A 24,358-nucleotide genomic window follows, 5' to 3' on the forward strand; every position below is an offset into this window, starting at 1 on the left:
TAGGTAGAGAGCCTTTGACATAGGTAGAGAGCCTTTGACATAGGTAGAGAGCCTTTGACATAGGTAGAGAGCCTTTGACATAGGTAGAGAGCCTTTGACATAGGTAGAGAGCTTTTGACCTTGGCATCGTCTCCATGGCCTACTAAGACAATAAGCGGGACAAGGCATTGCCGGTCAACCACCTAGTGAAGGGCATCAGAAATCTTCAAGAAGATCCATGATGTACCGTCACATGTTACCGTAGAGGCGCTGCATTCTTGACCCTGCCTGTGAACGGCAGGAGTCGGTCGTGGTCTGATCATTGGAGGCGAGTTGCTAATCCAGCGATGTTGACACAGCTCGTGATATCAGTTGTAAGTACATAATAAATGTCTGATAATGTCTTCATTGCTCATGTCTATGCTCTCGGTCCAGTCAGTCTACTGGCAACCGTTTTGACAGCTGCCTCTTCACGGCTGAGGATCCACATGAAAAGCAACTGGATCACAAATGCATACAGCGCTAAGAAATATGTGCGGCGGTTCTTTTGTGCGCGTGCCACGGTGTAGGAACTTCCGCCTCGCATAGCTGTCGGATCTCCAGAGGCATCCGGCAGGAGGACGTATTTCAGAGATCTTAGCTGAAAGGACGTCAGGTTGCAGACGACGCGGTGGAGGGGGAATTGACACATACCAGAAAGAAAGCATTCGCATACCAGGTGTACAGGAACAACGTCCAGCCCACCCAGTTATTTGTACCACTCCCGCCGGTCAGTAGCTCACCGAGAAAGAGTGTCACAATCACTCCCACAAATTTGTACCCAGAATAAGCCACCAGATCCAGAAGTTGAGAGTCGTTGCTGATGCTCAGCATATACATCGCGATCTTCAGCACGATAATCTCGAAAATGAGGACGAAAATCGCGGTGCTAGTGATGCTGCCCAGAAGCTCGGGATGGAACGACCCCCTGATTCCGGCCAGTACGGTCGACAGGAGAATATAGGTGATCAATGCCATTATTGGTATGTACATATCTGGCGAATTGAGGTCGTCGCGGGGCGGAAGGTAGTTGAAAGAATAAGACTGTTGAGTCATTGTGCCGTCGGCAGTTGTGGAAGAGGTGGTCATCCGAGCTTGCTGCCGCGTCCATGGCTTATGACGCCAGGGAAATAGAACAAGCAGCAGTTTCCGTACCACATAGGAGTTTGAGACATTGAAATAGTGCTTCAGCGCGGAGACGGAGATATAGCGGTTCAACTGGCAGAGAGATGTCAGCATTTGCCGTTTCCACCGAGATACTCCACGAGATCCAGATCCTAGCCACAGTATATGTCCCAGGATCTAGTGCACACGTACGTTCTGTTCCATGTACTCTTGCCCGGCCTTCATTGCGTGCTGCCCTACTTGGAACCCCATCTGGGCTGTCGGGTCGCTCATGAAGCCAAAGTTTGGCCCGAACCCTCCCCCTCCACCGCCTCCCCCGGCAGGCGGCGACTGATAGGGGTTCCCATAGCTATTCACCTGGGGCTGTGACGGGTTCTGTGAGGTGGGAGGAGGAGGGGACCGCATCATAGGGACTTGTGAGATGTGCTGAGGGCGAGGGTGGAATAATTCGGGGGATTTTTGAGGCGGAGGGAAGGGCTGGCGCTGCATTCTGGCCGAGGAAGAGCGTGAGATATCTGTTGATGTGTGCCTGATGCCGTTTCGAGTCTTGTTTCGTCAAGATGGTTCAGTGAATAGAGTGACAGGCTGTCATAAACAAATCTTGAAGTGCGTCGCGGAGCGCACTCTTCTGGAAATCTGTCCCCGATTCGACCCCACGCTGCTTTAACAGTTCTTCTCCGCACTCGAGTCATTGATGGACGAATGCATCCCGCTGCTATTAGGCCGAGGCTGCGAGGCTGCGAGGCTGCGACGACTTTGCCCACCTGGAGCACCTCGACCACAACGCTCGCCCGTAGTCTATTCTGCGATCTTTGTTCAATAGTGGTCAGTTTTCTCAGTTCTGCATTGTACCTGCAACCCGGTAGAAAGGCTCCCTGCATCTCATCCTGTACGGGGACGGGAACTTTCCCAACTTTCGTATATAGATGGCTCAAACCCCATACGGCAGGTCCTATTCGCACCGCAGCGAGGATGGCTGCCAGTCAAATTAACGTCAAGGGAAGCACTACAACGAGTCCCACGCACTTATTTCTCACAGCTCGCGTTCGTGCAAGATCGTCAATATATCAAGACCAAATGTTCGTGTTATGCTTGCAGCTAAGAATATCCCGGTAGAAGCACGTCCCGCTACTGGCGAATTTTTGATGTCTGGTCTGGGGTGGGCAATCCTGCCAATACGGTCGGCACGGCTGGTCGGCACACGAATTCAATAGGCAGTTCTGCGCCTCTGCTCTGCACAGAGAGAAGCTGCTACTGAGAATGTGGCTTTCCCGAGTGACACATTTATTGTCCCAAGAAACGGACATTCCGTGGCCTTAAGACGACGAGAATATATACTGTGCAACATACTTGTCCCCGGCGGCTGGCTGACGAAAGGCTTTATCTCTCCTGTTGCCCAAAGCGCCTGCAGTTCTTTTAAAAGATTCGCCTCTAAACTTATCAGCAGACAAAGTATGTGGATGTTAAGTTGACTTTCACGCATATCCAACAGCAACCAACGTGCGAACTCTATTCCAGGTACAAAATGTCCTCCTGCACAGCTACACTTTACCCGCCAACGGTCTCGGATCTCCTCTGGAACTTTCGAGGACACGTGGAGCCGTTGATGTCCAGCGATTTGAGAATAAACGATATACGCAAGGAGCACATTGCCTAGCTGCGGTACAGTCTCTACAGATGCTTAGGACGAAGGCAGTGAGCATCGCAGACAGCCAACTTGAGCCTCAGAAGGCAACCTGGTCCATGGACAAAGGGGCTTCAAGCGAGAGGGAAATCCACAGTGACAAGGGGTTCCGAGGGGGTCAAAGCCAGTGAAGACATGGCCTGGATACTCGGTACTTGACCTGGGCCCTGCTGGCCCAGATATGCAAAGCGCCCTCCGACAACCTCAGTTGATGTCAAGCAGCGGATCGTTCCAAAAGTTCCAAGGCCGTTCTTGATTGATCCGTCACATGCTGCAAATTGCCTTGCGGAGAATAGGCGAGACCCTCCCAATCCTTTCGCTTCTCCAGGGTTAGCCAGACACTAACGGATGATCTGCAGGGCTTAGGACAACGCGGCCAGTCGGTAGTCAGGTACCAAGATACGGGGTCGGAACCTTGCAGCCCCTGAAAAAGGGGTTCCGACTTCAAGAATGCTGTCAGTGATATGGCGAGATCTATTCGACTGGTCAGCGGCAGCCGTTGCATCCTCAATGCAGGGTGTTTTGACCTCAGTGTCCTGAGCCCAAGTCGGCCAAACCTGTTACAAGGGCTTCGTCCTCGCCATTACAGCCATACCTACCAAGCATTCGTATTCTCACTCGACGATGCCTCCACCGCCGAGCGCCTCATGTCGAAAAGCCTGTTGGAAAAGCGAGGTCCGAGCCCCCCTAAAATTGGTCGGAGTGGTCCCGCGCCACCGTGGTTTCGACTTCGCTCTTTATCCGGGCTGCCAGTCAATCGTTGCTTTTGTGAAACCTTCTTTCTCGTATTCGGCGCCTGCAATTTGACAATCGCGTTGAGCAAGATGAGTCAACGCGGAAAAGCTCAGGAAAATGTTGGCCCCCGACATGGGGCTGCAAGCCATATTAGCCCCATGGCACACCATCTCCTGTCGGCATCCCTGCTCCCACGCTCCTCTGCTCGCTTGATAGAGTTCGGCTCGTGCATCTCACGAGGCTGGGCACCGGATATGGAGAGATTTGCACACGGCCTGTACCCCTCTCTGCGCGGATTGTGGCCAACGAAGCAGCCTGTCGCGATTGAACGCCTAAACACGTTTCTAGGCTCACGGAGGGACCCAGAACATTTCCGGCCTGGTGTGTGATTAAGGAGAGCATCTTGATCATGCAAGAATGGTTTAGATTCATCGCCCAGTGCCCTAACAAGCATTGAGAACGGGCCAAAGGCGGTGAGCTCCCGATGCCTAGAGGTCATATACATATACTGCAGGGCATGACCACAGAGTCGTGTTCTACTCCGTTCTCTTCCTCCAGCATCCGTCTCCGTCCACTCTTTTGCTTGTACTGACCCAAGTCATTCCTTCCTGACACAACCTACACACTCTTTAGAAAATGGCATCCAACGGAACAGCACCGGCCGCGCCCCAGGCCATGATCGACCACAACGACGTGCAAGACTGGGTGAACCGCTTCAACGAGGCCCTGGCAGATTCGACAACTGTCACTGCACCAGCAGCACAAGACGCCCGCCCATGGCACTCATCCTTCTTCGGCTGCTTTGCCCCCATTGATACTTGTACGTTGGATGAGACAGACCTTCTCTTGACGATATGATCCACCACACCAGAGTGCAGAGCTTCTGACATTTTCTCCAGGCTTCATCACTTGCTGCGTACCGTGCGTCACCTTCGGCAAAACCCATCATCGCAGCCGCAAGCATGGAAACATGGAGGGATACAACTGCGTCAATGCTTCTGTGAGTGAATTCGGTCTTCCGTTGTGTTTTCAGCGTCGGCTGCCACCGCACTTCCGCACCTGATGGGCGAGCGAGCATCTGGAGTGTTGGAGTCCAACGATCCTAACGTCTACAGTGCCTCATGTTCACCGGATTCTCCTGCTTCGGCCTCCACTTTATCCCCATGATGTTCCAGCGCGCCGATATCCGCAAGAAATACAACCTCCAGGGTGACTGCATTGGCGACCTGCTTACGTCGTGCTGCTGCGCTTGCTGCTCGCTCATCCAGCAAGATAAGGAGGCCGAGATCCGGGAGAAAGAGTTGGCCGAGAAGGTCAATGGTACCGGATACACGAAGCCACAAGACATGGCATATCCTGCTTAAAGCGACGGTGTGTCTTAAGGCGGGGTTGCCCAGGATCTGGAGCTCCTATATGTGATATCTCTTGTATTTTTGACGGAATACTCCCATCCCGTCAGCGTGTAATGGTCAATTGGAAGACGATCTCAAATTTGTCCTGTTCCCGCGCTCACTATTGTCTGTCGAGCCCTCGTCTGCCGTGAAGTGCCCAGACAGTCAAAAGAAGCCTTCCCCAACAGTGCCTATACAACTTTCATGAACAGCCAAACCGTTCGACTCGACATCGAGGCTCAAAGCGTCTTTATAGCGTATCCATGATGCTCGTCGAGACCGGCCCAGCCTGGTGCGTAAGGCTGTGACCCCCTTTTCTCCGCCTACTCCTTTTCCTTGTCATCTCCTTTCGTCTCAGCAACCTCCCCCGTCCCGAGCAAGGCTTCATCTCTATTCTCCTGCCCTCATCCTCTCACATCAGAACCATATCCGTTGATGAGGGGGAGTTGATCCCCTTCCGGCTGACCTAATGTAAGAATGCGGGGTGGGGGAGAATGCCATACACCCAGTCGTGCATCGTGCTTCGATCTCCACAAACATGGCCATCGAACACTCTTTACTCCCCATCCGGCAAGCCGCCGCCCAATTGTTTACGAGAGCGATATAAAGGACCACCACATGCCGATACCTCTCCTTTCTACCAGGAGGTTGCCCGAATTTGCTGGCCTGCACGCAATCTTTCCTAGTTTCCGCGTCCACTGCTGCCGATAGACTTCTCCGTCTTCTTTGCTATCCCCCCTTCCACAATTGTCCAAGATGGCGGCGTCCGCAATCGACTTCCCTCCCTCTCAGACGGCCGTCCGCGTCCGCCTGGTCGACACCACGGCGCTCATGACCGTGCGGGCCGAGTCGTTCGTCAAGCCCGTCCAGCCGGGCCACGAGCTGCTCAACCTGACCTGCGTGGCGTTCCTGATCGAGCACGGTCCCTCTGGCCGCCGGGTCATGTTCGACCTCGGCGTGCGCAAGGACTTTTGGAACTACGCCGCCGTGCTGCAGAAGCGGATCGGCACCGTCATCCCCAGCCTGCGCGTCGACCGGGACGTCACCGAGATTCTGGCCGAAAAGGGCGTCCCGCTGGATTCCATCTGTAAGTGTGGCATATCTGCGAGGCGGGGGTGCCTGTTACAAGGTTCAAGGCCCTGTTGAGGAGGGATTGAGAAGCGAACAGTAACCTGTGATATATGGCCTTTCCTACTCGATTACCTACGGCCCTTTTTCTGACATGAACCTTGTGGGCATATTTCAGCTTCGGTCGTCTGGTCACACTACCATTGGGACCATATCGGCGACATGTCCCTCTTCCCGCCCTCCACCGAGGTGGTGGTCGGCCCTGGCTTCAAGTCTTCGCCGCTGTTACTCCCTGGCTTCCCCGAGAAGCTGGACTCGCCCGTCCGCACGTCCGATTTTGCAGGCCGCGAGCTGAGGGAGATTGACTTTGGGAATTCTGGCCTGCGGATCGGCGGGTACGGGGCGTATGATTTCTTCGGCGACGGCTCGTTTTATTTACTCGGTACGTATTCTCCATCACCTGTGTCTAACAATGGGCAGGCATGCGTGTCCTCTGTAGCTAACACACCGACCCCGCGGCAGACACACCGGGCCACTGCTTGGGCCACATGTGCGGACTAGCACGGACGACGGGCGGCGATGACAGCACGTTCTTGCTGCTCGGGGGCGACATCTGCCACTTTGTCGGGGACCTCAGACCCAACCCGACGTATCCCATCCCCGACCCAGTCCCGGCCGACGTGCTCGATCGCGACTCTAGCTTTTTCCCCGCCCCATGTCCGTGCAGTCTGTTTACAGATCACCATCCAGCCGTCTCTCCGGGGTTACCGGCTGGCGATCCAGAGACGACGCCGTTTTACAAAGTATCCACGCTGGGCAACTCCGCCTACGTCGACCCGCCTACGGCCCAAGCGTCGGTGGATAAGTTGATCCACTTCGAACAGTGCCCCTCCGTGATGGTCTGCCTTGCCCACGACGGGGCGTTGCTGAAGTACTTGCCCACGTTCAACGAGGATCCGGGATCGGATCTGAACAGCTGGAAGAGCAAGGGGTGGAAGGAGAAGTGTCGCTGGGACTGGCTCAACGAGTTGCCACGGAACGGCAAGCCGGGCAGGGCACCGATCGTGGAAGGGTTCTGGCGAGACGGGAAGCTGTGGGACAGATCAAGGATGGGGGAGGAGGGCGAAAGGGAGGCGGAAGAGGCTAGAAAAAGGAGATCCTAAAGGTCTTGAACGTCTGGATTCTAGAGTCTGCTCGCTTCTTCCGCCTGCCACGCGAAGATCCGTCGAGCTTACACAGGTAGCCAACGCCCGATCTATAACAACCAGCGGCCATTCAAGAACCGATCTTGCGCCACTTGAATTCTCCTCGTGCCTGTCTTCCATCCTGAACAAGCTCGCTATCAGCAGGTGGGACCCTTGTGCCGTTCGTTGACCGAACATACCTTTAGCGTGTACCACTTGACCGGGTTGAGGGTCATGTACTTTTCGCCGTCCTTCTCGCTCAAGCGAGCCACCCTCGTCTGCAACTTGCCGATCCAGTTCGGGTTGCACGCCACCTCGACCTTGGTGTGCCACAGCAGCGACCCGTCGTCCTGTTCCGACAGCGTCATGAAGCCGCCGTACGTGATCAGGTGGCGGCCGATGCGCAGCAGCTCTGCGTCCGTGGGGTCGGCGGACGCGATCGGCTCCAGGCCCGGCGGCGCGACCAGCGTCGCCAGCAGGAAGCCCGAGGCTGAGACGACCACTTTGCCCTGCGGGTCGTCGCCGTAGGGCTTGTCGAGGAAGTTTCGCTCAGGGCCCTCCGAGTCGTACATTTCGGCTGATATCAGCGACCACACCCCTGCCAATTTGTCCTTGTGCTTGTCGAAGACGTTTGCCATTTTGAGTTGGTCCTCGGATGTTGGGGTGGTTCGAAAGGGTGGTGGGCTGGGAGTGAGGTGTGCTGGTGTGCTGGGAGAGGGGATATGGCGATATCTATGCCGAACTGGCTCAGCTTGGTCAGCCTACCTATCAAACAATCATGACACGGAATGGTTGAGGTCAAGAGTCTATGTCTCAAGTCATACAGTGCCCTTTACTGGTGGATCAAAGGGGTTACCGAGGTTCTCTGGACGTCCCAATCAGAGACGGTCCAGGAATTGGAGAAGCATATCATGAGCCATCATCGTGGTCACGACAGACTATTTGAGGTGTCAAGAACACAGACGCTTTCGGAGGTGTTGCATAGGGCTCTAGGCGAGGTCGTGGACGTGCTTTGGCTGCGCTCAAGATGCTTTTGTTCCCTTTGAGGTGCGGGAAGCTGGCAGATATGAAGAACAACAGGCGCAGCATTTCATGCCGAGGGCTTGGTGTCTGAAGATGGAATCCCGGGAGCCATCACAACAATACGGCTTTGTTCATGAGGTGGGCAAGAGGAAGATCGAAGCAAGAGTAGATTGAGATAGGCACCGTTGCGACTGGACTGGTCGTGATGGTCACGATGTACCATCTTCTCTCAGTCAGACAAGGAACGCAGATGATGGCCTCTTGGAACCGCGCACTCTGACAACACTGAGCATGAAAGCAAAGCTCACAATGGCTCTAGCAGGATCCAAGCGACAAGACTGACAGGTTTTCCGACCGGCCATGTCTCTAAAATGGCATTTTCACTTCCAACTGCGACTTGGCGAGCGAGGGACTGTCAAAGTCTTCAACCTGCTTCACCCGCAGTCTTCTCACCTCCTCCTCACCTTTCCGTCCGCTTCCTTCGCGCCTGATATCCAGCAGTGACTTCAACATGCCTTTCTTTCACTTCATCGATGTCGGGATCCACGTCGACGGCGCGCCACTGGCAGAATATCCTGATCCAGATGGTGGGCGCGAGTTCGGCCGCAGAATCACGCGCTATATCGAAGTGAAAGCGGGTCAGAAATTCGAGGTGATTGTCAAGTTGCTTCCTGGGTTCAACTTCCAGTCTGCCTCGCACGTTCGCGCCATTCTTCGCATCGACCAGGAGCCACGGCAAACGACTAAGACGATCAGAGGCTACCCAAACTGCCCAGCTGGTCAAGACATCCTGCGGACACCGAGACAGTGTAAAATTGAGAGCCGCTTGATGCGAGATGAGGCGACTGGAAACTGGTTTACCTATGCCCTGGAGTTCGGAGATCTGAACATTAGTGAGTCAAGCCCTCTCTCCAACCCAGTTCAACGATGACACTGACGTGAAAACAAGAAGAAGACCCCTCTCTCCTCAAAGGTTCCTTCCCAAGCGACATCGACTCGTTGGGTTCTCTCCGTGTGACTGTCTTTCGCGCCAACAGGTTCAAGCGAGAGGATCCCTATATATACAGAGCGGGTTTGACGAAGCCTCTGGACGAGATCCCAGAAACAGCCTTGAAGGGGAGAGATATCAAGAACAACGTCAAGTACCTCATCTCTGGTTTCAAATCGAACCAACAAGTCGCTGACCACCGATTAGATACGTTGTGAAGGCACAAGTCCCACCGCCGCCGCTAGGTTTCTCCAAGTACGTTCCACTCGAGGGTGAGCATGGTGGATTGTACGAGTTCGTCTTTCTCTACCGAAACAGACGTGAGTAACCAGGAAACTCCCGCAGAACTGCACACTGACTTCCTTCTCAGAAATCCTCCAGAGTCTCGGATGCATCCCACGAACCCCTTCGCCTCCTCCAGACCCTGTCGTCATGCTTGAACGCACAGAAGAGGTGCTCAGAGCAACAAAAGAGAGCGCCCGAGCAAGAATCTTAGAGTTAGAGGTACGTTCGTTGACACCATGCAAGCAACTGCATTTGCTAACCGTGGCAGGCGAGACTGGCTAAAGCAGAGGCTGGTCAAAACGACAACAAGGATAGCGGCACAAGTGGCAATCCAGCAAAGCGAACGCAAGAGCAGGCAAAGCTTGAGGACGACGATGAACTGCTCGTTCTGCCACAACCTCCTGCAAAGCGCAAAGTCGTCATTGACCTCACCGATGAATGATGCCCATGGTCTCAACTCAAGGACCGACGGAGATTGTGGTGTTTGCTTATGATCAGCTGGCACCACATGTTCAAAGAGCGCACTTGCCGCGTGTCAGAAGGATGTGACCGTTCAAAATGCCTTAGCAGAGCTCATCAAGATCGGCGGGAGATGGATGATCCAAGATACCGCAGCAGAGTGGAAGGGCTCGATTCCAGTTTTCTGTTGTTTGTCAGAGTTTGTTCCCCAACGTGCAACAACTAGGAACAGATGTATTGGACAAGGCTGAATGGGCATCATGTTACAAATGAGATGGACCAATCGACCAGAGGATAGACAAAGAAATTGTACTTAGCAGGTCATTGTATCATGCCGAAGTCGGACGGCACTTGGGCCTCTCCGCAGCAGTTGGAGTATGTAGGCACATAGTCGAACAATTCCACCAAACAATGCGGAGGTTCAATCTTGCTTCCCTTCCACACAACATGGCATTCTCCTCTCGGCCATTACCCGGGCGTGTGGTAAAGTTGATGGATGATCCGTTGACGCTTCCCCGCGCAGGCACATATCAATATCGTGCATGTCGTGGCTCGATGCTCGCCCAGGCGGTTTCGACCACTAGACTCCTTGTCTTGCAGAACACACAGTACACAGCATATCCCTGATTGAGAGGACTGTTTCGCAGTCATGGCTGAAATACTTTGCAAGAAGATTCCCTACACGGTAGGCTTGGCCTCTCCCCTATCTTGTTACCGCGAGAGATCTTATACTGAGCTGAGTTTGCCTCTTGGGGGGGGGAAATAGTTCCAGGATCCGACGCTCTTGGACACGCGGTCCTTTATAGGGGGCAAATGGGTCGACGCTGTCAATGGGGCCAAATTCCCCGTGCTTGGTAAGGATACCCCGACCGACAACGCGCTGGACCACCAGGATGAAGGGAAGAGGTGGTGATAGTTGTTGTCGTTATCCTTGAGAGACTCTTGTCGGCTCATTCTTGTGAAAAACCGCCTCCTTACAGACCCGACCGACAACGAGAAGATATGCGAGGTCGCCGACCTGGGCCGCGAAGAGACCCGGCAGGCGCTCGAGGCCGCGCAGACGGCGTTCAAGACGTACAAGAAGACGACGGCGCGCGAGCGGCGGTGGCTGATGCGGCGGTGGGCGGACCTGATCAAGCAGGCGCGCGACGACCTGGCGGCCATCTGCACGCTGGAGCTGGGCAAGCCGTACACCGAGTCGCACGTCACGGTCAAGTACGGGACCGACTTCATCGACTGGTTCGAGGGCGCCATCGAGCGGCAGTACGGCGAGACGATCCCGGCGGCCAAGGGCGAGAACCGCATCTTCACCATCCGCCAGCCCCAGGGCGTCGTCGCGGCCATCACGCCCTGGAACTCGCCCATCGCCATGGTGACGCGCAAGGTCGGCGCGGCCATCGCGGCCGGGAACACAGTCGTCTGTAAGCCCGCGCCCGAGACGCCGCTGTGCGCCATCGCCGTGGCCAAGCTGTTCGAGAGGGCCGGCGGGCCCCCCGGCGTCTTCAACATCGTCACCTCCAGCTCGGCAAGGTCGGCCCAGGTCGGCGAGGAGTTTACCCAGAACCCCATCGTACGCCACCTGAGCTTCACCGGCTCGACCGCGGTCGGGCGCTACCTGCACGCCGAGTGTGCAAAGACGTTCAAGAAGACCAGCCTTGAGCTGGGCGGGAATGCGCCCTTTATCATCTTTGAGGATGCGAAGCTCGACAAGGCCGCCGAAGGTACGTCTACAATAAGTTTCCCTTTTTCTCGGTCTCAACTGCAACAAAGAACGCGGGAAAGTATCCAAGTCTCCTAACTCAAACAAACCCCATAACAGGCCTCATCTCGTCCAAGTTCCGCTCCTCGGGCCAGACCTGCGTGTGCGCGAACCGGATCTTCGTGCAGCGGTCCATCATCGACAAATTCGCCGCGGTGCTGGCAGAGAAGCTGGAAAAGACCTTCCGCTACGGCTCCGTGTGGGATAAGCAGGTCAACTTTGGCCCGCTGTACTCGCCCAAGGCGTTTGAGAAGATCGAAGCGCAGATCAAGGACGCCCTGGCCAAGGGGGGCAAGATTTTTGCGAGCGGCGGCAGCACCACCACCACCACCACCACCACCGGAGGAGAAGAAGGAAAAGGCAAATACGGACCCAACTTCTACCCGCCCACCATCGTCACGGACGCGACGCGCGAGATGCTCTTCATGAAGCAAGAGACCTTTGGGCCTCTGGCGTTTCTGGTCCCCTTTGACGGCGAGGACGAGGCCGTGGCGCTGGCCAACGACACGAGCGCGGGGCTGGCCTCCTACTTCTACACCGAGGACATCTCGCGCCTGTGGCGGGTCGGCGAGGCGCTCGAGTCCGGCATGGTCGGCGTGCGCGTCGGGCTGATCAGCGCCTGCGAGCAGCCCTTCGGCGGCGTCAAGGAGAGCGGTGTCGGCAGGGAGGGCGGCCGGGATGCGTTGGACGAGTACACCGAGATCAAGAGCATTACCGTCGGCCTCTGATCTGAGCGGATTCCGTACGGTAGTAGAAGTATATACACAGGTGCGAGATTCCTCCTAGGTACCAGCTACCCAACCCATGTGGATGGCCTTGGGGGTTCTTGTCTGAGCAGTGTCACACATTGTCACTCACTTATACCCTTTCCCCTTCTCCATCTCTATCCTCTCTCTTATTCTGATGGTCGCTCTCTCCTCTCTTTGACACTCTCATCTTGCAAGGCCCAAAATCGAGCACTTGTTCGCCGCATATTGGCCTGTGGCATCATTATTTACAGCTCGTACCTCCCAAAGGCCTGTACCGTGAAGGCGTGTCCGTTCCCTCGGCACTTTGCTATGTGTTCCTCAGCTACTGCCTACCGCCTTTGCAGCCGCGGTGCCTGCTCGGCGCCCAAAGACCGCACCGGACGTCAACCCACTGCCGCCCGGGTAGTTCTCGTAGAACAGTCCCCCCAGCATCTCCCCGACGGCGTACAGCCCGGGGACTCCCTTACCCGTGATCGAGCTGACCACCTGAGCGGTCTCGGGAACGACTTTCAAGCCGCCGAACGTGAAGGTGATGCCACACGTCACGGCAACGGCCAGGAAGGGCGCCTGGTCGACCGGGAGAGCCCAGTTGGTCTTGCCCAGGGCCAGCCGCTTCGTGCTGGACTGCGTCGACACGCCGTCCCGCACGGCGGGATCCCACTTCTTGCCCAGGTTCTCCTTCTGGAAAGCGTAGACGGCCTCGTTGTATTCCGTCATGTTCCGCACAAAGGCGTCGCGGTTCTCCAGGCCCAGCGGCGCCAGCTTGGCGGCCAGCTCCTCGATCGAGTCCGCCGTGATCCTCTCGACTCTTTCCGGTCGGTATTCCTCGGATCGCAGCCACGGAATGGTGCGCGAGTCCCAGATCTGGAAGGCGACGTGGCCTGGCTGCGCGAGAATCGCCCGTCCGAACTTGGCGTACGTGTAGTTGCGCAGGTCGACGCCTTCGTCGACGAACCGCTCGCCGAGGACATTGAACATCAGGCCCAGCGGGTACCCAGACTTTGTGAACTCGTTGGACGCTTCCCGGTCTCCCGTGTCACTCGGGGCGTTGGCGTCCCAGGCCACGGAATGACATCCTGACCAGTTCCCAGCCTGACTCGCCGAGACGTCGCGAATTGCCGTCTCGAGGCAGTCGCCGGTGTTATGAGGGGTTCCTCTCACCTTCGCCAGGTCCCAACCGGGACCCAGATATTGTGATCGCAGGCGAGGATTGCTTTCAAACCCTCCGGCTGCCAGAATAACAGCGCCTGTCTGGATAACGGCATCCTGGCCGTTGGCCTGCACGGCTACTGAGGTGACGGCGCCAGTCTTGGGGTCCGTTATCAGGCGCTTCAACGCTGTAGAGTAGAGCACTTGGACGCCGTGCTTTCGAGCCGCGGCCTGGTGGTCTTCGATCAGGCCCTTTCCTCCATCCTGCGTCTTCAACGACAGCCCGCCCCAGAACTTCAGGCGGCCGTCGACTTCGTACGCTTGCCTGTTGAACGACAGCTGGAACCGAATGCCGTTGCTCTTCAGCCATTTGATCGTTGCATTGGAATCCCCGATGAGGATCTTCGCTAGTTGTGGATCAGACCGGCCACTGCATATCCTTTTCATGTCGTTTGCAAAGCCGTCGACCGTGTACGGCTCCAGGTCGATCTTCTTCGCCGTCTCCTCGTCCACGTTGTTGACCAAGGGCAGCAGATCCGAAGTGCCGGCATGGACTGTCCGATACGCACCGGCCGTGAAATACGAGTTTCCTCCCGCCCATTCTTCAGGGCACTTGTCGATGAGAAGAACATGCTTTGCCCCAGCCTGCTTGGCCGCCACGGCAGCTGAGAAGCCAGCATTGCCGCTCCCGGCGACGAGAACGTCACAGCGGCTTGGAAGAACCATTATGGTTCTATTTCTTTTGCGCAGGTAAGATGCTGACTCACACTGATATCGGCCAGGAACGAGCGGCCAGACGACTTGATGGCTCTTCGACTAGTCTGTCCTTTTCAGATCACGATGACATCTATGCTCCAAATTGCAACAGCGTCGTTCGGCTTTTGGATCTGGATCGGCAATTCGATGATCATCCAAGCAGTTGTCAGGAGATCCATGGGAGGCGACCTCCAAGTCCGCTATCGGCGTGACATGGGGATGGTTGGTGCCCCTAGGCGTATGGCCCATAAGCATTCCCCCAATCTGCAAGGGCTCAGAGTTGGAGAAAGATGCCGCCAGTGCCTGTAACGCACTTGGACGGGCATCTCACAGGTCGACGGCACCAACGGCGGGCATGCAACTGGCGGGGGGGAGCCCTCGGCAGCCATCGGCGCATCTCCGCACAAGTCACTGTTGTTTCTTTCTCCCCTCATTCTCTCCCTCTCTCTCAGCCTTGTCAGCGCGAAAAGCCACAACCCCCAGGTAAGGGAACCCAACTTCCACAAACCACCCCATCAGAGAAAAGTCGATATGGGACGTCTAGACGGCAAAGTGGCTCTCGTGACCGGAGCCGGCAGCGGGTTCGGCGAGGCTATTGCACACGCATATGCAGCAGAAGGGGCAAAAGTGCTGATAGCGGACATTGCTGTCGCCAATGGACAGAAGGTGGCCTCTGAGATTGCAGCCAAAAGTTACACCGGGGAAGCCATCTTCGTGGAATTAAACGTCACCAAGCGCAGCGATTGGGAGAAGGGCCTTGGATTGGCCAAGGACAAGTTTGGAAAGCTGGACATTGTGGTCAACAATGCTGGCACCACCTACAAGAAACAGCCGAGCATGGGCGTCTCGGAGGAGGATTTCGACAGAGTTGTGGCCGTCAACATTAAGAGCATATATCTGAGTGTTTCGGTCTTGATGCCGTACTTCGTCGAGAGAAAAAGTGGCGTCTTCCTGAGCACTTCGTCCATTTCCGGCATGCGAACTCGACCAGGGCAGGTCTTTTACGGCGGCACCAAGGGATTTGTCAACACGGTACTTTGAGACGCCTCGTGCTTTTGTTGGCTTTTGCTAATGATGGATGGATTAGATCACCCAAGGGCTTGCTGCCGAGTATGGGCCAGATGGAGTGCGCGTGAACTCAATCTGTCCGCTCAGAGGCGCCACAGGCCTGCTAGAACTATTTAGCGGTGTCCCAGATACTCCTGAAGAGAGAGAGAGGTTTGCTCAAACCGTTCCGTTGCGGCGTATGTCGGAACCAAACGACATCGCCATGGCTGCGGTTTACCTTGCGAGTGATGAGGCGGCATTTGTCACCGGAGTCAATCTGCCGGTGGATGGAGGGCGACTGGCTCTGTGACCCATCGAGGAGCCTTTGGGGAGCTTCCTTCCCCTCGGGGAAAGAGTAGCATAGCTACATTCGAGCAAGTTGTGTTGGGATCGGCGAGCCAAATATGCGTTTCGAAACCCACTTGAGTAGTTTAGACCACGGGCGCATCACCGACACCTACCTGTCCAGTTTGAACCATTCATTGCTGTCCAAATCGAAGTCAGCAGCGGCATCATAGCTTAGCTAGCCTCCATACGTGGAAGGAAGGCGTCACGTAAAACTTATGAAAATCAAGGCAAAGAGAGCACGCGGCCCAGGAGGAGGAGGAGGTTGAATCGAGTCGCAGAGCTGACCACCACAGGCAAAGAAATGACCAGAATCCTTCGTGCCCCAACATCCAGTTCAAAGGAAGCATCGACACCTCTTTAGGTTCTCAGGACTTCGTCCACGGCCTTGCCCCGGCTGGGGGAGCATCTGGATGGCTTTCTTTTTGCAGAACCGATGACCAATGTCGACGGGTAGGTCACCAATTGTCTTTTTCGTTGTCTGGGCCTAAAAATAATCTTGCTGTCTGTGGGGGGACGGCAGAGGACGGGAATTTGTCGGTGTATTTTGTGTCGTCGCCACGCGGGCACAGCCTCCCTCGTTCAGCCCTCGTGAGCTTTAACGCTTTGGGAGTGTCCTGTTCTTCTCGGATTTCCATGCTTCCGCGCGAATATATCTCTTGGGAGGCTTTGTTTGGCGCGTTGCGTAATGACCAACTCCCCGCGTTGGTGCCGTTGGTGGTTGTCAGCCAGCCCGGGTTTCGTGTTCCCATGATTTCGCGCGTAGCTGAAGGCCGTTGGGAGGATCTGCGCTCGCCAAAGGGACAGACCGGCTGCATGTGTGACGTCCCTGCAGGTTTCTATTCGCCCGTGTCTGGCTGGCGCGTTCGCCGAAGAGGCTGCTGCTGCTTGTTGTTGCTGCTGTTTGTCGTTGGCGTCTCTTTCACATGTTCAGGAGGAGGGAGTCGTGGGCTTACCTTATCATCATCTCCATCATCCCCCGGGTGCTCTCAGCGTCTCACACCCAATGAACAAGGTCACCAAGGTGGACCGGAGGCTCGACTGGACGGGGAAAGGGCTCGAGGGGTGGCGCAACAGAAGTCGTTTCATCACCTTCTGCGGGTGTCAGAGAAGTGAAGCCCACGTCTCTGACATCATTGGTCCAACCCATCGTGTGCCATCCAAACATCCTATTTTTGAAACAGAGGCAATGCATTCAACACATTCCACTCCCCCCTTTCCCCCTTTCCCTCTTCCCCCATCTCCACCTTGCTCTGACAAGTTCCCAACGCCAGTTCCCTATCGTCCTCCCTTTTGCCGCACGTATCGCGCGTAAACTACGCCCGCTTTGGAACCGCTCGCTTCCCACCCCCAGGACCCAGGGCCCAGGGCCGCGTAACGGCCATCGAGGCTGGAGCGTTTCTGCTCCCCCTGATACGGGCTAGTTGAACATCAGGAGGGCCGGGCAAGTGTGGGAAACTATGGACAAGATCAAGAGATCCGTGAAACGCATAGGCGATGGGCCCGATTCAGGCAGTGATGCCAGTCTTGAGGCCGATGGAGACGATACGGATGGTACAAAGTAAGCTCCATGCCCACCTCTTCGTGAAGTAAACACTTCCTCCACCATTGCTGTGTACTTCCATTGCTTCTCAATTTGTGATACCCCATACAGTTTACCCTCGTCCCTGCTCTTCCCACTATCATTTTTCTATCGACGCCCATCATCCCTCCCTGTATCCTCGTTCTAAGCACCCATACATCCTTTACAAGCAAGATACGCCCGCGGACCACTCTAACAATCATGGTCGCCAGGCTAGGCAACCTCAGTGCCCTCAAGGACTTTATATCTGTAAGTGGCGACCTGCCATCTCTGTTCTTCCAGAGCCGCCTCACTCACATGGTGCCTCCCAACACAGTTCCTTGCCACGGTCAGCGGTGACATCTCACACATTACCGCACCACCTTTCATCTTAGCGCCATCTTCCCTCACAGAGTTTCCTGCCTACTGGGCAGAGCGACCGACATTATTTACCGCCCCAGCCCATGAAACTTCGGCCGAGAGACGCATGCTCTTGGTTTTGAAACTGTACCTTGCCTCCCTCCAAAGGCAGTATTATGTCGGCCGCACCGTCAAGGAAGGACTAAAGAAGCCCCTCAATCCTTTCCTTGGCGAGTTGTTCTTTTGCGAGTTCAGCGACCACGACTTGACCCAGGAGAAAGCCTCGGCATCGACGGTCAGGGTCATCAGCGAACAAGTTTCGCATCACCCGCCCACGACAGCGGCGTATATTTCTGCCGACGATCATGGTGTCCACGCCGAGGCATATTCAACCCAGCACACAACACTGTCCGGCACTTCAGTCATGATTCGGCAATCCGGCCATGGTGTTTTAAAAGTCGATAAGTACAATGAGACTTATCTTCTGCCTTTGCCGGATGTCTGTGCTCGAAGTGTGCTCACTGGCGTCCCCTGGCCCGAACTCAATGACACCTATAGCATCATCAGTTCCAGTGGGTACACGGCCGAGATGCGGTTCGTCGGAAAGAGGATGTGGGGGGGACAGCGCAATTGTTTCGAGGCTTCAATATACCGCACGGTCGACTCTCAGAAAAAGCCCATCTTTACCGCGTCGGGCAGTTGGAGCTCCAAATTCTCGATCTTTAACTCGGAAGGGCAGGAGATCGATGTTTTCGACCTTGCAGACCCGCAAAATCAACCTGCGCCCATGGTAGAGAAGCCATTGGAGGAGCAATCACCGTGGGAATCGAGGCGGGCATGGTGTCCAACTTTCGACGCCATTCGACGGACGGATCACAATGCTGTCGTGACGGAAAAGTCAAGACTGGAGAATGCCCAGCGCCAGCTGAGGAAGCTCGAGCAGAAGGACGGCAAGAAATGGGAAACCATGTTCTTCACCCGTTGTGATGGTGTGTCTGTTGAGGAAGAAGTTGTAGAGAGCCTCTTCAACCAACTCGACGATGACGAGGCTGATCGGTTACGAGGAACAAACGGCTGTTGGAGATTTGATCAGGAGAAGGAGCAGAGGTGGCGGACAGGGCAAGGCAGTTGGAGACCTGAGACACCATTTGGCTGAGATAGGCTGGGGTCGGAAGATAACACCCAAATTTTACCATCCCAATCCGCAGGGATCGTCTTCGTTGTCTTGGAACCCGCGTGACTGGGTGACTGTACGGAGTGTTATGGCCGGGAAAATCCGTCGATCTGGCGGGCGTGCGCTGATGGCAAAGGAACATGAGAGCGATACATTCCTGTCTCGCTTGCAGCCGATTCTGTGCCAGGCGCCGTATAACGACATTCATGACTTTGATTTCAGACTCAACTGGCTCCTGCCTAGCAGATTGGCCACGACTTTGGATATACCCAGCAGCAAACCGTGGGACAACTGCTAGCTTCGCTGGATCCTTTCAGTCACATAGACGGTATCTCCAGTGCGCAAGATGGCACCAGAAGGACCTGCAAAGGCATATTGACCAAACACAGGCTTATCTGTGTCGAGGGTCAGAATCGCCACTCCACCGCAAACAGAAGGTGAATAGAAACAAAATACACATGTACTTACGAGGAAACTTGTCGTTGACCCTCCTGTCGCTGGCCAGTAATCCATAGAGCTGCCGATCACGGTGGATCATCTCCCCGGTCTCTGGGTCTGCATTCAAACTGAGGCAGCGGACAGTCCTGAAGATGCACTTGATGGTGACCTCCTGTGCCTCGTCCGATTGCGATCGAACCAAGAGCGAAGACCAGTTGTCCTCGTCATAGGCCGGGAGCTGACCCTTGACGTCAACATGAATATTAGGTCGGAAGCGGAGTATCACATCCTCGTATTGATACTCGGGCGGGAGGCGCGAGCGGGCATCTTGCTCTGATGCCGTTGAGGTGATGAGCAATGGAGCAGCATCGGCAAACCGGATGCGCTGTGGTTGAAGACCTTCTTGGAGGGCTAGAGACAGGGCACTACGTTGGCTGGGGACATATGCTGCTCCAGGAATGTCACGACGGCCAGTCCCTCCTATAGAGAGGAGACGGACATCCTGATTCAGGTGTTTGGAAAAGAAGGCCGCCGGCTCGTCCCCTAGGTCAATGCCTATTGCGGTTGTGCCAAAGATGCTGACCTCAAACGTCTTATTCGCCAGCAGAGACAGTGGCGATGGAGTGAGCGGCACGGTGACTGAAGATGAAGGAGTCGCCCGCGTGTGATGGATGGTCAGTTTCGTCCAGCTGTCATCCTGCAACGAGCAGAGGGTCGGCAATCAGCGCGGGGTCCATCGTGCGCATCGGCAAGCAGACGGCGACACTTACTATTGTGGGCTTGAAGAGGGCGAGCTTGAATTGCTTCTTGATCGTGAGGAACTTTGCCAACCGTGAGCCGTCCTTGGGAGGATTCACCAAGACGAAACATCGGTCAAAGCGCAGCCCTTCGTTGGTGAGCTCCACCGATGACACTTGGACTGGCGGAAGCGACTTGACAGGATAGATGAACAGCTGCTGTATCGTCAACGGGGTGCTCAAAGGCATGGTGGATGAGCAGACACCGGGCGGAAGCTGTTCACTGACCCTTTGCACCGTGATGGACGTTGTCGGTGACATTGCGCGTTAGAGGGGACGAAGGGGCCCCGAGATTAGCCTGATTGGGGATACATGGGCGATGCCGCAGGACGAAGGAACAGAAGGAGGAAGAAACCAGAAGAGGGAGGTGAGGGCGAGTTCGAGGGCGAGTCAGGCCACTTTATCTGTTTTGGTGCCCCTCTTTGCCCAAGAACCTGGATATATTGGTTATTCAATCACCGCTGGTGCCGGGGACGGGAAGACGGGCGATGCTTATTAGAGCGAAAGAGAAACCGACGAGGCCGCTGTAGGACAGTCACGTGAGGGCGACGTAAGAGCGATTCAACGCTTAGCCGAGGGTGACTGAGACTAGGATTAGAGGGGTAATGAACAGCGAGCAATAGCGACGCAGCAGCCAATCACATACCTCCCAGACGCTATTAGTCAGGGCTTCACCATGCTCGCAGAGACTTGCCTTTCTGAGATTCCCCGGCCTTCTCCCGCCGGCCCATCCATCTCGCCCGCTCTTTCTCTTCTACAACCCCCCCTTCCGATCCCAAACTCCTACGGCTGAGCCTTGATCCTCAATTTCATCGAATCTGCGAACCTCAATTCGAGGGGTCTCGCGCGACCTGTCTGTGGATGTCATAGGGTGTGTTCTGGAATCGACACCGAGGTGGATCCTCGCAGCCCATGCCTTCCCGCGCCACCTAATTCCAACCTCATCCGACGAGAAAAATCAATCCCAGGCAATTTGACAGCGAAGCGCGCTCCAAGAACACCCGTTTATCTGCATGGCAAACGTCACGCCGGGTGTCGAGTACGCCGACCGTGCCTGTAATTCGTGCAGACAGCGTCGGGTCAAGGTAGGCAGCTCCTTGGTCGAATCACCCCGTCCTTTCCACCACTTCCCAATCTTGCCTCTTTTCGCCGGTTGGCTTGCTCACAAATCGAATAGTGCGACAAGAGACTTCCTGCCTGCCTGCGGTGTGAGAAACTGGGAAGACCATGTACCGGATACGATCTGGAACGCAAGTTCTTGGACGAGGGCATCAAGGTTCGGAGGAAGTATGATGGCAACTTTCAATCTCCGGACTTCTCGAGGGTGGTAGTCTCGAATTCCCCCAGAGCCCCTGCGGCGGCAGTGCCTGACCGTCGAATCAACCTTCCACCGATACACAACGTTCCGAGCATTCCTCAAGTAAAGTCACCACCACCCTCTTCCGGCGCCAATCTCCCAAGCATACACGGAGTCTCCGATCGAGCCTCGATCCCCAACGTACAGTTTCCAGCCTTTGGCATTCTCAACCAACAAGGTCCCGACTTTAATCTATTCCCTAATTCCCCCCCTCAGCCTACGATTAGCGCACCTCATCTGTCGGCTACTCCGACACATTTTCAATATACAGCGACACCTCCTCAACTCCCTGACCATGGTCAGTATGCCCACCAGGAGCACCCCACCGCCAAACTACTACATGGCAAGCCCCAATATGCGCCCTCAGACTTGGATTCATCCGTGAGCGAGGACTATTTCGATCTTGACATCGAAACCTACTACGCGAAGGGGAACAATGCCTGTGGCTTCATTCCTGGTCTGCCGGTGATCTTAACCGATAACAACGTTCCTGAGTCCGACGACGATTTCTTGACGAGTGACTTCGCTTCGATTAGCGGTCGATCGTCGGTCTATGATGGGTAGGTTACACTCCTCGTCGTTGCACTTAGATCGCTTTGGCTGCATTGATCGTTTCTTTACCTCGGATCGAACCGGGTCAAACCTGTCAACTAACAATTACATGGGCTTAGCTCGGAAGGAAATCGTAACAGCCGTCCAGAATACAGTCAAAAATACCTCCACGAAAGGACAACCGAGTTGGCTTGTCTGACGCGGCACTTTGTACAATCAGTTTCACCATCGTGAGTTGCATTGGCGTTTGATAAAGTCTTTTCCGACGCCTAACGGTCTACCAGGATGGATCTGTTCGACCTCGACACCTACTTTAGTAGAATTGTCCCTCTGAAAGCCGTTCAGAACGTAATGCTAAGGTCTGCAATGGCCGCAGTTGCAGCCAATCAGATCGGTCAGATGATGGCAAACCACTCGCCATTGGAGGATTTGCAACATCTGCTGCCGTTTATTGGAGAAGATGGTGCCCTGCAGCATACCGACTGGTTCTACAAGGCCGCCAACTACTACGACCGGGGGATTTCATACCTCCGAATCTTTTTACAGCGTTGGCTGAGCGATACGAACAATGAAGGGTTCACGGGACATGCCTCGAGATACAACGACCCGCGAACTCTGTCAGAAACGAACAATAGCGCTGCGCTCAGCGTATCTCCCCACAAGCGACGACGCATAAGCAGAACACAGTCATCAGATGGAGCAGACATGGAAGCTCTGGTGGCTGCGATATCTGTCTTCTCGCTCTATGAATCTCTCGACAACTTTGCCGACGACTGGTCACAGTAAGTCCCTTTGTGTTTTGGCTTCGCAGCCTTCCTTTCTAACGGGTGCCCCAGGCATCTTGATGGCTTCAAAGCGCTCCTCGAGAGCAAGATCCTCCCGCAAGCTGCGCTCTCTGTCCCCCGCCCACGCGCGAATCCTTTTATATCAATGAAGGCTGGCCGGGCCGCTTTCTGGAACTTCGCTCGAGCAGATTATCTTGCCGCTTACGTAAACCACTCCAAAACCCGACTTGATCCAGACAACTTGACCATGTGGAAAGCAGCAGGCTTGCCCGTGATGGACGACGGAACACTAAATTATAACGATCCATCGACTCCAATCAACGCCGTCGTCTCATATCAACCCGGCGATAGAGAAGACTTGGTTTCTTGCACGTTGATCTGGATAGTCGTGAGGACCATGAATTTCATTGCACCGCAAGAAGATGCTACAGGGAGTTTGGCGGGGACTCCGCGAGGTTTTGACAGTCCAGGAACGAACACCAAAGCTGGGTCAGAGCCGGGTACACCAGGCGCTATGCAAAGTCGTGTTGCTCGGTGGAAACAACTGCGTCGGCAACTTGAAGACTGGTACGACAATCTGCCATTCACCTTTCAGCCATATGCGATCGCGGCTGCCGGCGCACAGCAACCCTCGGACCTCTTACCCAATGGCCGACCGCGCTTCGCCAGACTCTTCTTCAGCGTGCCCATGTGTGCCGCTGCTCTTCAACTATATCACTTTGCACAAATCCTTCTGCTATTGAACCAGCCTGTTGACGAACAGGACGCAAGGCATCCCGCAAACAGGCTTCGAATGTTCCGCCAGGTAGCCGAAGAGTCAGAGCATCACAGCCGACAGATATGCGGCATCGCGTTGGGGAAGCCACCGCCGGCGGTAAGCAGGCAAATGGTGCACTCGCTCTACCTGGCAGGATCTTGCTTTGAGGAGAAAGAAGACCGAACTGTTGTTTTGGAATTGCTGGACAACATTGCCAAGGAGACAGGGTGTCCGACGGCTCACCGGAGTAAAGAGTTGAAAGAGCAATGGGGCTGGGAGGATAACAGAGTCAAGGAAATTGCATAATGGAGCAAGATGTAGTGGGGAGATGTACTTTTTGATGTGCGCTTTCGCATTGGGCTGAGCCATTCTGAGGACACAAGAAAACGGAAGGGCCCGGGAAAATGTATTGCAACACAAAATGAGCTGTGTGACGGTGGTGATGACCAATGCCCGGAGTTTGGAGCATTAGCGGACTAATTATTGAACTCTCTCCATCATCTGAAGCGTCGTTTCTGGGGTGGGACGCAAGAGCATGCTGGATCTCGAACCGTCATGCTGAATTTCCCTCACATCTTACGCATGTATCTGAGGCGAATCTGGAATAGTACAGGCTTCTAGACTCGACAGACCGGAGGATTCAGCCGTCGGAGATCTCATCTGCCATGGCCCCTCTTCCACCATTTGTGAGATTCTATTAGCCGGCCCATGGGCGACGGACTGTTCGTCAAAGAGTGTTGCTTACTGCAAGTTGCGTCATTGGGCCGAATCAGCGCCGAGAACGTCCGGGCCAGCCACGCTCGCTGGGTGCT

The 24,358-nt window shown here is 55.2% G+C and overlaps 10 protein-coding genes across 12 annotated transcripts; 6 read left to right on the forward strand and 4 right to left on the reverse strand.

Annotated features, from left to right (window-relative positions):
- Positions 1-88: 88 nt before the first annotated feature.
- Positions 89-1,726, reverse strand: PV07_06823. Of its 2 annotated transcripts, XM_016393839.1 has the most exons (3): positions 1,336-1,726; positions 673-1,236; positions 89-619 (listed from the first exon to the last, which is right to left on the reverse strand). In XM_016393839.1, exons 1-3 carry the CDS (start codon positions 1,630-1,632, stop codon positions 398-400), a joined length of 1,083 nt encoding a protein of 360 aa, XP_016247258.1. In that variant the 5' UTR covers positions 1,633-1,726; the 3' UTR covers positions 89-397. The 2 variants fall into 2 exon arrangements, with proteins under 2 accessions (XP_016247258.1, XP_016247259.1); XM_016393840.1 differs by having other exon boundaries at positions 673-1,726.
- A 2,304-nt stretch (positions 1,727-4,030) lies between these two features.
- PV07_06824 (uncharacterized protein) lies at positions 4,031-5,216 on the forward strand. The gene is made up of 3 exons (XM_016393841.1): positions 4,031-4,382; positions 4,462-4,562; positions 4,678-5,216. The coding sequence occupies exons 1-3, from the start codon at positions 4,199-4,201 to the stop codon at positions 4,924-4,926; spliced, it is 534 nt and encodes a 177-aa protein (XP_016247260.1). The 5' UTR covers positions 4,031-4,198; the 3' UTR covers positions 4,927-5,216.
- Positions 5,217-7,280: 2,064 nt separating this feature from the next.
- PV07_06825 (uncharacterized protein) lies at positions 7,281-7,843 on the reverse strand (the record flags this gene model as incomplete). Its single annotated transcript, XM_016393842.1, has 2 exons — positions 7,281-7,347; positions 7,406-7,843. The coding sequence occupies 2 exons, from the start codon at positions 7,841-7,843 to the stop codon at positions 7,297-7,299; spliced, it is 489 nt and encodes a 162-aa protein (XP_016247261.1). The 3' UTR covers positions 7,281-7,296.
- Positions 7,844-8,739: 896 nt separating this feature from the next.
- On the forward strand, positions 8,740-10,114 carry PV07_06826 (uncharacterized protein; the record flags this gene model as incomplete). The annotated part of the gene is made up of 5 exons (XM_016393843.1): positions 8,740-9,121; positions 9,178-9,370; positions 9,424-9,536; positions 9,587-9,720; positions 9,770-10,114. 5 exons carry the CDS (start codon positions 8,740-8,742, stop codon positions 9,941-9,943), a joined length of 996 nt encoding a protein of 331 aa, XP_016247262.1. The 3' UTR covers positions 9,944-10,114.
- A 495-nt stretch (positions 10,115-10,609) lies between these two features.
- On the forward strand, positions 10,610-12,447 carry PV07_06827 (uncharacterized protein; the record flags this gene model as incomplete). The annotated part of the gene is made up of 4 exons (XM_016393844.1): positions 10,610-10,645; positions 10,727-10,814; positions 10,941-11,681; positions 11,780-12,447. 4 exons carry the CDS (start codon positions 10,610-10,612, stop codon positions 12,445-12,447), a joined length of 1,533 nt encoding a protein of 510 aa, XP_016247263.1.
- Positions 12,448-12,472: 25 nt separating this feature from the next.
- PV07_06828 (precorrin 3B synthase CobZ) lies at positions 12,473-14,736 on the reverse strand. Its single transcript, XM_016393845.1, has one exon. The coding sequence runs from the start codon at positions 14,341-14,343 to the stop codon at positions 12,787-12,789; it is 1,557 nt and encodes a 518-aa protein (XP_016247264.1). The 5' UTR covers positions 14,344-14,736; the 3' UTR covers positions 12,473-12,786.
- Positions 14,737-14,851: 115 nt separating this feature from the next.
- Positions 14,852-15,887, forward strand: PV07_06829 (uncharacterized protein). Its single transcript, XM_016393846.1, has 2 exons — positions 14,852-15,405; positions 15,461-15,887. The coding sequence occupies exons 1-2, from the start codon at positions 14,905-14,907 to the stop codon at positions 15,728-15,730; spliced, it is 771 nt and encodes a 256-aa protein (XP_016247265.1). The 5' UTR covers positions 14,852-14,904; the 3' UTR covers positions 15,731-15,887.
- Positions 15,888-16,852: 965 nt separating this feature from the next.
- On the forward strand, positions 16,853-19,331 carry PV07_06830. 2 transcript variants are annotated; one of them, XM_016393847.1, is made up of 3 exons: positions 16,853-17,326; positions 17,560-17,596; positions 17,664-19,331. In XM_016393847.1, exons 1-3 carry the CDS (start codon positions 17,226-17,228, stop codon positions 18,840-18,842), a joined length of 1,317 nt encoding a protein of 438 aa, XP_016247266.1. In that variant the 5' UTR covers positions 16,853-17,225; the 3' UTR covers positions 18,843-19,331. The 2 variants fall into 2 exon arrangements, with proteins under 2 accessions (XP_016247266.1, XP_016247267.1); XM_016393848.1 differs by lacking the exon at positions 16,853-17,326 and having other exon boundaries at positions 17,377-17,596.
- PV07_06831 (uncharacterized protein) lies at positions 19,016-20,284 on the reverse strand (the record flags this gene model as incomplete). The annotated part of the gene is made up of 3 exons (XM_016393849.1): positions 19,016-19,255; positions 19,329-19,995; positions 20,069-20,284. 3 exons carry the CDS (start codon positions 20,282-20,284, stop codon positions 19,155-19,157), a joined length of 984 nt encoding a protein of 327 aa, XP_016247268.1. The 3' UTR covers positions 19,016-19,154.
- Positions 20,285-20,865: 581 nt separating this feature from the next.
- Positions 20,866-24,159, forward strand: PV07_06832 (uncharacterized protein). The gene is made up of 5 exons (XM_016393850.1): positions 20,866-21,180; positions 21,273-22,012; positions 22,124-22,234; positions 22,289-22,786; positions 22,841-24,159. Exons 1-5 carry the CDS (start codon positions 21,109-21,111, stop codon positions 23,850-23,852), a joined length of 2,433 nt encoding a protein of 810 aa, XP_016247269.1. The 5' UTR covers positions 20,866-21,108; the 3' UTR covers positions 23,853-24,159.
- The last annotated feature ends 199 nt before the right edge of the window (positions 24,160-24,358 follow it).

This window comes from Cladophialophora immunda (assembly GCF_000835495.1).
Source record: "Cladophialophora immunda strain CBS 83496 unplaced genomic scaffold supercont1.4, whole genome shotgun sequence".
In the NCBI taxonomy this organism is placed as follows: Eukaryota; Fungi; Ascomycota; class Eurotiomycetes; order Chaetothyriales; family Herpotrichiellaceae; genus Cladophialophora; species Cladophialophora immunda.